The sequence below is a fragment of the Cannabis sativa genome, chromosome 5, assembly GCF_029168945.1.
Source record: "Cannabis sativa cultivar Pink pepper isolate KNU-18-1 chromosome 5, ASM2916894v1, whole genome shotgun sequence".
In the NCBI taxonomy this organism is placed as follows: Eukaryota; Viridiplantae; Streptophyta; class Magnoliopsida; order Rosales; family Cannabaceae; genus Cannabis; species Cannabis sativa.
This window is the reverse complement of record NC_083605.1, coordinates 65,059,226-65,071,502: the sequence shown is the minus strand read 5'-3', so window position 1 is coordinate 65,071,502 and position 12,277 is coordinate 65,059,226. Positions and strand designations below refer to the sequence as shown.

Genomic DNA, 12,277 nt, shown 5'->3' with positions numbered 1-12,277 from the left:
ATTCATTGGCTTTGTCTATAATATAATAAAATTATCTCATTATTATATTTGAAATACACATTTTATCTTTGTCTGCAACCAAACATTCTTTCCTTGTCATATGTATCCAATCTACAACTCTACATGCCCCTTACTTTTAATTAAAATTACCTTACAACACAACAATAATAAATTATTATAAAATTCTAAACTACAATTTTTTCACTCAAATTTCGAATTAGTCAGTTACAAAATGTTTGTACGACTACGAAAAACAGTTACAAACAAATTTATCTCAAAAAAAAAAAACAGTTACAAACAAATTTTAAATTATTCAAAGTTTTTATTTGTAAAAAAGAAAAATAAAAGTGAAAGCTTTTTTTGAAGGACTAACTAACCAGTCAACTTTTCCGTCCTCCGCGTCTCCTACTTTTCCATCCATCGCTAGTTCATCCACCGCGTTTCTGAGACGAAACGCAAAAGCGGAAACAAAACGCCACGTTTGGCTGTTTCATTTCTCAACAGATTCTATGATTCTTTCCCAATCCAAATCCAAGTCAACACGTCATCATTTTTTTACTTTTCTTTCCTTCTTAGATTAATTAACTTAACTTAATAACGACACTAATTACTAATTAATTACTTAATTACTCTCTATTTACAAAATTCCATTTCATTTTCCTCTCTCTCTTATTATTATTCCAAACGAAGGATTCCACTCTCTCTCTCTAACCTCCAAGTCCCACCACTTTCTCTCTCTTACCATCGATCACTTCGCGATCGCTCTTTCTCTTACCCCTCTTTTTTTTTTTTTTGGATCAATCGGGAGAGAAAGCTCGCGAGCTTGGACTTGGACCATGTCGTTCTCCCTCTCTGATTCAGATTCCTCCTCATATGGCGGCGACTACAAGAATTTCAAGCAAATCAGCCGTGACCGTGAGTCTCGTTCATCTTTTTCCGTACTTGGGCTTTTTCTTATTGAGCAATAATCAGTACTTTTGTTTTGAATTTTGCTTGAGATTGTAATTAGCTTATTATTACTATTTAATTTTGTGTCTGTGTGTGGGATTTTGAGTTCATGCGAGGAACTTAATTATTGAAATTACATACAAGAGAAGAACCTGGTTAAGATATTGATGGGTTTTGATAATTTTGATGTCTTTGGGGCTTTCTTATGCTTTACTACAATGCCCATTTAGAAATCGTGGCAGCTGTGTTTGTGGTTAGAGTTGAATTAGTTTAACTGATTAAAGTGAGCTAGCTTGTGTATATTGGCGATGTACGCATCGCATTGACAAGTAGTTTACCATTTTAAAACTTAAAAAGTTTGGATTTGAATTGAGACCTTGAAATGAAAGACCATTATGTTTTTTTTAAGTTTTCTTCATATAATGAGGAGTACAAAACTGATGATCATTGTGATTTCTGGGATGCCTACTTAGGAAGTGGAGGAAATAATGGACAGTGGGAATTTTTTTGTTAATTAGTTGAGTTTTTTTTGGAGTCGAGGTTTATAGGAGCATTTCGGGGACGATTCGGTTTCCTGAAAGAGGTTATATTGATAAATAAAAAATAAATAGAAATGGCTGGTTGACTGCTTTGGTCTTCTTATTCCTCAGATACATTTTCCACATTTACCATATTTGGTGTTATGTTTCAGGGCTATAGTTTTCTGGTTATTTTTCAGTTGATTAATTTTTTCACTCTTCTATTGTAATTGGTGTTACGTTTCAGGGCTATTGCTTGAGATGCTCCGGTCAGCCAAAACAGGAGACTCAAAATCCACTTGGAAGGTATGAGCAATTCTACAATAATTTCATTTCATTTATTTATTTATTTTTTAAAAAAATGGAAATTTCTTTTTGCTTGTGCAATACTGTTTTTATTATGGGTTATCTTTAGTGGTGGAGTGTTGCATTTATTGTCTCTAATTCGTTCACTTCACAGTCAAAATGTTGCTGCTGCTATATAGTTATTTATTTTTCAGGCAAATTTTATTAATCTATTTCACTGTAGGTACTTATCATGGACAAACTTACCGTAAAAATAATGTCTTACTCATGCAAAATGGCTGATATTACTGAAGAAGGTGTTTCATGTAAGAGTTCGAACTCAGTACTTTGAACTTGTAAATATTTACATATATTCTTTTTTGTTATGCATGTTGAACAATCCATATTGTCATTTTCATGGGGATTATTGTTGGTCGATACTGTTCTGACAACTGTATTAATGAACATTGGACATTCAACTCTTGTAGTGCTTCTTAGATTTTGTAATGCTTTTATTTCCAAATTTCTTCATGCTTGGTTGTTCGTTGATACTGAGCTATTGGATTCCAGTTAGTGAGGTATGGTCACAACAAAGTACTTGCGTTGAACTATTTTGGGAGGTTTTAGTTGATGCACATATAATACATCTTATGGTAGTGCATTTTGTTATAAACGTCACATTGTGTTATTGCAGTTTTTTATTAAAAATTATTATGTAGGTATTGAGAAATTAATATTACTAGATATAGTGGGGATAATTCATATATGAGTATAGTTAACTGTAGATTTAGATTCCATATTAAGCATGCCCCCTCCCTTCTTCTCTCCTTTTGAAAATATTGACAAAAAAGTTAAGAGCCAATTGTTTGGCTAGTTAACTCTGACAAACTGGTTATTTCTATTGTCATTATAAATTAAAAAGTATTTTTGCTCTGGCTGTCAGAAATTGTATCATTATCTCTAAATTATTTTAGATTGCATTAGTACATAGCAAGTGTGCAGATTTATGAGTATTAGCTTTTAGGATATGATTATGTAATGTACAAGAAGTAGATGTGTAGGAACACGAATTTAGTTTAACAGTGGTGGTCGTTTTTTATAACTCCTTCACTTATCAATTTATTTATTTCTTTTTGGATATGCCAGTGGTGGAAGATATGTACAAGAGAAGGCAACCATTACCCTCTATGGATGCTATCTACTTCATCCAGCCTACCAAAGAGAAGTAAGCTATTTTTTCTTGTAAATTCTATGGATGTTTGTAATTCTAGTAATGCCAGTTGACATCATTTATCATGGTTGTGACTTGTGGATGAATGTGTTTTCTGTGGCTCCAATTCTTCACATCTTGGATGAATCTCAAAGTATGACGTATAAAACCATGTTTTAGTTTGAGCATTATTATTATTACAAAATTCTAGTAAGGCTAGTTGATGTTGTTTTCAGTTGTTATTCAGGAATGTGTTTTGTGTGACTTCAGTTCTTCAATTCTTGGATGAATCTCAAATTTCATAGTTCACGGTTTTAATGCAGTCTTTTAGTAGATTGTTAGTATTTAGGCCAAATAAAAACAAGAAAATGACTTTTATAAAGTTAAAATTGCTTCAAATTAGGTTTGTGTTCATTTTCTATCTGTGGTGAAATTGCATGTATATTCCTTCATTCTCACGTTGTTTCATGTTCATCTGCAGTGTTATCTTGTTCTTGTCAGATATGTCTGGAAAATCTCCACTTTACAGGAAGTATGTAAAGGATTATTGCCTTTTTTATTCTTCTTCTTTTTCTAGTTACAGCTGTTTTTGACCTTCCAGTATTATTCCTGTAATTAAATATTAATGTTCTGATGGTTGACCTTTATACTCTCTCTCTTTTTTCGTGTGAAGGGCATTTGTATTTTTCAGTTCACCTATTCCAAAAGAATTTGTTGCTCATATCAAGAAGGATGCAACTGTTTTACCTCGCATAGGTGCATTGAGAGAGGTAAATGCTCTCTTATTTGGAATGTTATTGTCTGAATATTGATAAGTACTCAGAAATTGTGATTTCGTATTTTAGTATACTTCTTTCTGTACTTGCGTAAAATTATGATATAGATAATTATTGGTTTAAAATTTGCAGATGAATCTGGAGTATTTTGCTATAGACAGCCAGGTATGTAATGTTACATTCAGCCTTTTTGCTATAAACTGCTGGGATAATTTTACTACTCATATTTAAATTATGCACCATTTTAACACTCGTAATTTTGTAAGTTTGTATCAGGCCATTCCATGGTCTGAGGTTCGAGTCCCTTATGGGTACTTACATAGCAAATTCCCAGTCCCCAAATGTTTTTTTTTGCTACCAAATGTTGTAAAGTTAGGCATGGAGCCTAGTTTGAAAAGAAAGTGTAGAAAATGTTCAAGGGAATAGAAAAAGTGGATTATGCTTTTATGCATACTGCTGAACATGTTTTTTTCTCAGTTGATGCTGATGTCACTTCCATTTTTTTCCCTAATTTTTCTTTTTGTTGTTCAGGGTTTCATCACTAACAATGAGAGGGCCTTAGAGGAACTATTTGGGGATGAGGAGGATACACGGAAGGCCGTTGCTTGCCTTAATGTGATGGCGACTCGTATTGCCACTGTTTTTGCTTCTTTGAGGGTATATATATTTATTCACATCATAATTTTTAAATTTTGCTTGAACATCAAGGCACAATATCTTAAGCATTTTATATATGCGACTTTCCAGGAATATCCTAATGTGCGCTACCGAGCTGCCAAGTCCCTTGATGCAACTACTATGACTACTTTTCGTGATTTAATTCCTACAAAGCTTGCTGCCGGAGTTTGGGACTGTATCACAAAATATAAGAAAACAATTCCCAATTTTCCAGAGACAGAAACATGCGAGTTGCTAATCCTCGACAGATCTGTAGATCAGGTTTTTAGGTGCATGTGTTGGTTAGGAATACACATTATGCTTGCTGCTACCTTGTTCGTATATCATGATGAAATATACTTTTTCTGAATTTTCAGATTGCTCCTATCATACATGAATGGACTTATGATGCTATGTGTCATGATTTACTAAATATGGAAGGAAATAAATATGTGCACGAGGTGAGTTTTGTTTTTGAAACATCACTGTGTACCATCAAACCTTCAATGTAGTTCGCTGGAGAAACATTTGCTAAAGGTGCATTACTTTCAGGTTCCTGGCAAAGCTGGTGGTCTACCCGAGAAGAAAGAGGTTCTTTTAGAGGATCATGATCCTATATGGCTTGAGCTTCGGCATGCACATATAGCCGATGTATGTTCCGTGCTTTATTAGTATTGTAATTAATTTTAAAATATACACTATTTGATCACCAGTGATCTGCCAGGCTAGTGAACGGTTGCATGAGAAAATGACCAACTTCGTGTCAAAGAATAAGGCTGCACAAATGCACCATGGTTCAAGGTAGTGTGGATTTAATGAAAAATTTGTTTCTGAAACCATTGCCTCCCTCCCCCAGGAATGCTTGTGTAGTTTCTGAGTGATCACACTAAGCCTCTTAAACTTATATCTGCACTCATTGAGCTGTCATTGACTGCTTGTAATAAGCAAGTGTTCTGTTTATTGACAGTTTAAACATGACAGCAGATACAAATTTATGGGTGTTGTTTGGTCTTTTTGCTTAATATGTCTCTCATATTAGATCATCTGGTGTGTAGAGATGGAGGTGAACTTTCTACACGGGACTTGCAAAAGATGGTTCAAGCGTTACCACAATATAGTGAACAAATTGACAAGCTCTCCCTTCATGTAGAGGTTAGTCTTTCCGTCATTGGAAGAGATAGTCTTATTTATAAGTTTTATTCTGTGATATAATTCAAACTTTTACATGTTTTGTTACATTATATCAGATTGCCGGAAAATTAAACAAGCTTATCAGGGAAGTTGGACTTATAGAGCTTGGACAGCTAGAGCAGGATCTTGTTTTTGGAGATGCAGGAATGAAAGATGTCATCAAATATTTGACTACGAAGGATGTAAGAAGTTGTAGAAATATACATGGGTTATCAACACTAGTTATCAAGATCTATAATGAAACAGGTTGTCTGATTTTCTGCAGGACACAACACGTGAAAATAAGTTGCGCTTATTGATGATTCTAGCAGCCATTTATCCAGAAAAATTCGAGGGTGAGAAAGGTGTCAATTTGATGAAGGTTGGATTCTTTTTTTGCTTGTCATCAGCTGTTTTTTTTTGGTGGATTATCATTTTTAACACTGATGTTTTGCATTTTTTTTCCGGTTTTAGCTGGCAAAATTACCACCTGAAGATATGAATGCTGTGCATAATTTGAAGCTTCTTGGAGGATCGACAGATACCAAGAAAAGCTCAATGAGTCCTTTCTCTTTGAAGTTTGACATGCATAAGGTTATTATAATATCCTTGTACTATTAAATGCATTTCTGGTCAGTAAACATGTCTCTGATATGCAACCATTTTCTAAAAATTATTTTCAGAAGAAGCGCGTTGGTAGGAAAGATCGCACAGGTGAAGAAGAAAAAACATGGCAGCTTTCACGTTTCTATCCCATAATAGAGGTACATAATTTTTGTAGAAGTAACTCTGAGTAACTAACATTATGGAGTACTAGCTCTAAATTCCTTTCTTCCAGGAGCTTATTGAAAAACTCGGCAAAAAAGAACTGTCAAAAGAAGATTACCCATGTTTAAATGACCCAAGTCCAACTTTCCATGGATCATCTCACAGTTCATCAATACAACAACCAGTAGTTGCTCATTCAATGAGATCAAGACGGACAGCAACATGGGCTCGGCCTCGGAACTCTGATGATGGTTATTCAAGGTACAGTTGCTGTTTTTATGAAGCATTCTGACTGGGTTCATCTATTCCGCCTACTTGATTATTTTGAGTTTTTCACCTTGGTAACCACGATCCATGAATTATATTGTTTGTCTTCTGCTTTTATAGCGACTCAGTACTAAGACATGCATCCAGTGATTTCAAGAAGATGGGCCAACGTATTTTTGTATTTATTGTCGGTGGTGCTACTCGATCAGAGGTAAAACAAGCATTCAATTCACATTCCTCAATATAACATGCTATAGGCTTTCTTCAACGCTTCTTAGGTCTTACAAAGTATCATTCATTTTCAGCTAAGGGTTTGCCACAAGCTTACAAATAAGTTGAAGAGAGAAGTCGTTCTAGGTTCTTCAAGCATAGATGATCCTCCTCAATTTTTAACAGTAAGTTGTATTTTTCATATTTCAATTGCACTCGCTTCATTATTACTCTCAACAGAATCTGTTTCACCTGTGCTCCAATCAACAACTCCTTATAGCCTTGGTTTTGTATTAATCTGCAGAAATTGAAGATGTTGACAGTAAACGAACTATCTCTGGATGATCTACAGATCTGAGGTTTTATGTTTTGAATTGGGGTGAAGCTGGAAAAGAGTTATTCTATTGGGGAGTTCTGGTGCAATTTGTAATCATAGAAAACTAACAGCTCTTCATTGTATCAATTTTTTTTAAGCACTTCGACATAAAAAGTATATTCTTGAGATTTGTTCTGTTGGCTCGTACTATGTTGGTACATTTTTCTGAATGAGCCCTCAACCCTGGCTCAGTTCCTGGGCTCTGTATTATATTTGACATGCGCCAATATCAGTGGGTGTGTGATACCAAGTGTCCATAAATATTTAACTTACACTGATTGATTCAAAAGACCATTGACCAACTTTATCTTCTTTTTCAAGGACCTGTGATTACATTTTATTATATCAAGCAATTCTTCTTTTTTTTTTTGATAGTACGTTTTTTATATAATTGGAAAAGGTTAGACCTCGCGGTCATTACAAAAGATAAGTTCCGGTATAGAGGAGGGATCCACCATACTCGAAATATTCTGAGCAAAAGTCTAGTTAGTTAGTCACAGTATGGGCCGTGAAATTACATCTAAAAATAAACGAAAAATTATAGCATAAAGTGTTTAGAGAGTTAATTATAAGTAATAATATAATTATCAATGCTCTAACAGGACAAGGTTCCTTTCAATGCCTTGGTAACTAGCTCAGAATCACTCTCCACCAAAACAAAAGGGTGTCGCATCGAAACTGTCGTATCTAAAGTTAAGCGACATGTCGCAGTTTCGCCAATCAGTGGATCAGAGAAGTTGAGCATGTTAGCTGCTATCCACAACACTGTCCCCGTGTGGTCCCCAGCCAAAGCTGTCACGCACATGGAATAACAACCAACCTTAACGTCACAGTTGATCTTGATCTAATCATCTGGAAGAGAAGACCAAACTGGAGACGCCACAGCCAACGCCGGCGCACATAAACAAGACGCATAATCTGTATAACACAAAGAGATAGAATCAATAGCAAAATTAATATTACTCAGGGAGGCATTGCGAATCTTGTCGTTCCGGGTCTTCCAAATTGTAGTGATTGATGCATACAGGAAAAGCTTTATAGAATCCACCCCACTCGACTTCAAACCAAAGAAAGGTTACCCAATCTCAAACCCGGGCACCCGATTCACGAACCGGATTGACTCCCCAAGGGGAAGAACACCAAAGATGGTAGGCAAAGTTACAATAAAGAAAAAAGTGTTCCATCGATTCCTCCTCAACCCCACACAAAGGGCACGACACCTCATCAATTCTAATTCTTCGAGCCAAAAGGGCGCGGACGGGCAAAGCATCAGACAAAATAATTGTAGAGTAAATTGTAAATCGTTTCTTCTTTTAGATAATTTGTAGCATTACTCCACTATTATTCCATTTCATAAGAAAGCTATAAAAATTCATGAAGTCAATCAGCTGTTTTTTTTACATCACCTAACCAGATATTTTGCAGCTTGAATTACTACGAATATGATTCTGTTTACATTCTTGTAAATGAATCCTATCATATAGAAAAGAAACAGATTATATAACGACACTTGTATATTCTATAATCAAAAGTACATTTAAAAGAGCCCCATGGTTTGAAATCTCTCGCACTGAAAAAACTACAGATTGGTACAATTTCTTTTAGAAAAAAGAGGCTTCCTAACTATTCTGTTCTGAAAAGTACAGAAAAATTCCTTTGACTTTGGATTAAATTGGTCTAAAATGCTAACTCGGAAGTTTACTCTGTCAGTTAGAGCCTTTAGATTAGAGAGGTCTAAAATGTTAACTGCGAAGTTCTTTTGGCTTTCCACAGAGCTGGTTCTCTGCTTTTCTTTTCTTCATTTCACTCACAAATTTCTTCACATAGTTAATGTAACCATCCACATCAAATTTCCTTTTGCACCCTGCATAGTTCATGTAACGTATCTTACCGAAAACTGGCCGTTCCCGCCAACCCTGAATTGCCAAGAAAAAACAATATTTGCTCAAGAGAAGCTGATCTTAATAATGTCAATAAAAAACAGGAATATGAAAGAAAAGTAAAACAAACGAACACAAACAAACCTGGTCATGAATGCCACATATTGACCACATGCAACCTACGTATCCATTTGGATCCCTTCCATCTATTGAATACTGCAAACAAAACTCTGAATTTAAAGGAACCATATAACATATTCTATATTCTTTTAAGACATCATGGTAATAATGTAATCTCTTTTTTTTTTTTTTGATAAGTAAATAATGTAATCTCTTAATTTCACTATTTACAGTTCTTTATTTGACTGCTTCAAAACTCATAGTCCTGCTCGGCTTGAACTTTCTTGTTACAAAAACAACAACATTTTCATGCTGTGATCCCTAATATAGAGAGTTTTCCTAGTATTCTCTCTTAACTTGGCCCTTCCATAACGAAATGGTTCAATTATTGGCCGCCATAGAAAGCTAAGCTAATAAGTAACCATGTCACAACCACCATGGAAATAACATTGCAGAATAATAGTTGAACTACCTTGTCATTCAAAAAGATAGATATCTCAAGGGCTTCTTCAGGTCCTTTTGTCCACTCAAGAATCTTCTTTGCCCAATACATCCTGCACAAAAGAAAAACTCCAAAGTTAGATAAGATAGAAGATGATAAAAGCATCCTTCAAGAGAGAAAAAATCACCCAAGAATTTTAGGATGCTCAAATATCTGATTCTCTTTCCAAAACAACGAATGCACTGCAATATAAATCTATTATATAGTTGATTGACTACTATTAAAGCTACGATCACAATGGCAAGGCAATAGCTTACAAGGCAGAAAACTATGAAATATATATCTCTATCCAAAGTTAACTTGCCTCATAAACCCATGCATCTTTCCATAGTGGACCATCTCCAGCTGAGAAGCATTCCAGAGCTGAATGGTAGAGGGCATATTCAGGTCAAACAAGTAACAATATGATTAAAAAAGTAATTTACCACCATAACGCCAATGGTGAATCTCATTATACAATGGTCAAAACCTGAAAACAGGAGGCTAATAAGTAAAATAAAAATAGTAATAATAATGACTTACAGGATCAGCAGTTTGTGCCTTCTCTAGTTGCTCTCTCCTGCAAAGTAAAAGTTGCTCAATGACTTTGAAAAAATACTAGTCTTGGAACAAATATTAGTGGCAAACAAAAACAAGAAACAACAACTAAAGATTGCTTACGTGTAAAGAAGTTCTCGCTTATCGGAAGCATGATCCATCAGAGTCTTCCGTGCCCAATCCCATGCTCCTTGTAGCGAATCATAATGGGGCTGGTAGAAGCAGAAGTTATCAGCAAGTTCCCTCCGCACTATCAGCTCCTCCAAAAATGAATCGACTGCCTTAAATAGCAAGCAGATGAAGGAAAAACATATAAGTAGCCTTAAAGTACCAGAACAATTGCTATTAACTGAACATCACTAACCTCAGGAGAAGCTTTCCTAACAGCACGTGCTTCTAAGGCACACCTTTGTGCAGAAATTTGGCCAAAATGTAAATAGGGAGAAAGACCGGAAAGCGCTCCAGGCTTCAATGGATTATTCCTGTCAGTAGAATAATTCTTCAACCGTTTTGTCAAAAAGCCATTCTTACTACCCATCAAAACTTCCATTGCTGCTTGTTCTCCTGGTTCACACCATGAAATTTCAGGAACTTCTGCTCCTTTCCTAGTTAGAAACAAAAACAACATTTAGAAAATAACTTCACATATTTCTGTTTGAACTTACCAATACAACAAAGGCATCTAACCTCAAAACCTCAGCAATGATTACATCCCAGTCGGTCACTTGATTAAGAAGACCCCATTTTCTAGTAGGTGGCTTCAGTATAGGAAAATCAATAAGGTACTCAGATAGCTTTTTATTTATCTTAGTCCTTATAGTCCTAGCTCCATACTCCAATTTCTCAGATGCCACCCAAGTGGGCACCACATTATGAGCATCAACTTCATGTACAGTCACAGACTCACCAACCCTTCTGCAAATTTCCTCTTTACAATTTCTAACTTTTCTCAACGGAGAAAAATCTGTAACTAGAAGGGAAGCCCCACATTCTCTCAAGAAATTCGGTATAGTTTCTTCAGCTTCTCCCTACATTTTAATTAAAATGCTTTATTTTCTCACTAATATATAGCACATATTTTAATCTTAAAATACAAACAGAATAAATTACAATCAGAAAAAGCAAGATATGGGTGTTCGAAAATTTTAAATTTTGACTAACCAAAAACAAGAAGAACGGGATTTGATAATTTTCTTCCATAACATGATTTAATTGTTTCAAACCCCTAAGCATAAACCCTAAATGTCGAGCCTTGGCACCCAAAAACTGATCAAACAGATTGAAAGCCACCGCAATAGGGACATTGGCCTTGTTGGCCTGATCAACGGCGTGGATCAAAGCCCAATTGTCTCTCAGCCGTTGATCCCTAAACATCCAGTAAACCACGGGACCCGCATTTCCATTAGACGGTTGAGACCCTTTTTTCAGAATTCTAATCCGTCCTGGTTGTACAGATGCGGAGGACATGGAGGGTAGAACGGAGTACCGGGATCTGAGGAGAGGGAGGCTTTTGCTAATGTGCGCACCGTGGGGTTGGATAACATGCGCCGCCAGGGTGCGTAGCTTGAGTATAGGAAGAAGAAGGACGTTGCAATTTGGAAAGTCGAAAAAGCGAGGGAATTCTAAACGGTTTACAGTTATGGTTTTGGACGCAGGCAAGTGTCTCTCTAAATAACTGACACGTGGAACTAGACATGTGGTATCGAAGGCATGTGCGTGTCCTATAATACACGTGGCATATGACAGTTACTGTTAAATATCCGTCTCATTGAGAAATTTTCCAAAAATAACGTGGATTGAAGAATATTCCGTGACACGTTATTATCTTCATAATGCAATATCCTATTTTTATGGTTGAAACTAAGAACAGAGTTCTCCTTAAACCCAGGAATGTGGCGCGTGATTCACAGGATCAAAACTAAACCTAAAAACCAGCTTAAACATTGTACAAAATAGCAGCCATTCGACTATTACTGCAATTACACACAAACAATTATAGAAAATACATTAAAACTAAACCTAAAACCCAGACCTTCGACAATCGCAAAGAACT

At 35.7% G+C, this 12,277-nt stretch overlaps 2 protein-coding genes across 2 annotated transcripts; one reads left to right on the top strand and one right to left on the bottom strand.

Moving 5' to 3' along the window:
• The first annotated feature begins 423 nt into the window (after positions 1-423).
• Positions 424-7,505, top strand: LOC115715729 (SNARE-interacting protein KEULE). Its single transcript, XM_030644396.2, has 21 exons — positions 424-915; positions 1,714-1,772; positions 1,996-2,077; positions 2,898-2,976; positions 3,443-3,493; positions 3,635-3,731; positions 3,870-3,902; positions 4,269-4,394; positions 4,485-4,676; positions 4,772-4,855; positions 4,947-5,045; positions 5,119-5,195; positions 5,450-5,546; positions 5,642-5,767; positions 5,851-5,946; positions 6,039-6,158; positions 6,248-6,328; positions 6,403-6,593; positions 6,720-6,810; positions 6,905-6,994; positions 7,114-7,505. The coding sequence occupies exons 1-21, from the start codon at positions 837-839 to the stop codon at positions 7,165-7,167; spliced, it is 2,004 nt and encodes a 667-aa protein (XP_030500256.1). The 5' UTR covers positions 424-836; the 3' UTR covers positions 7,168-7,505.
• Positions 7,506-8,681: 1,176 nt separating this feature from the next.
• LOC115717971 (deoxyribodipyrimidine photo-lyase) lies at positions 8,682-11,970 on the bottom strand (the record flags this gene model as incomplete). The annotated part of the gene is made up of 9 exons (XM_030646941.2): positions 8,682-9,101; positions 9,210-9,281; positions 9,658-9,739; positions 9,992-10,050; positions 10,210-10,246; positions 10,348-10,505; positions 10,589-10,829; positions 10,912-11,252; positions 11,386-11,970. Coding segments are annotated over 9 exons (1,749 nt in total), but the record flags the coding sequence as incomplete, so codon positions are not given.
• Between the last annotated feature and the right edge of the window lie 307 nt (positions 11,971-12,277).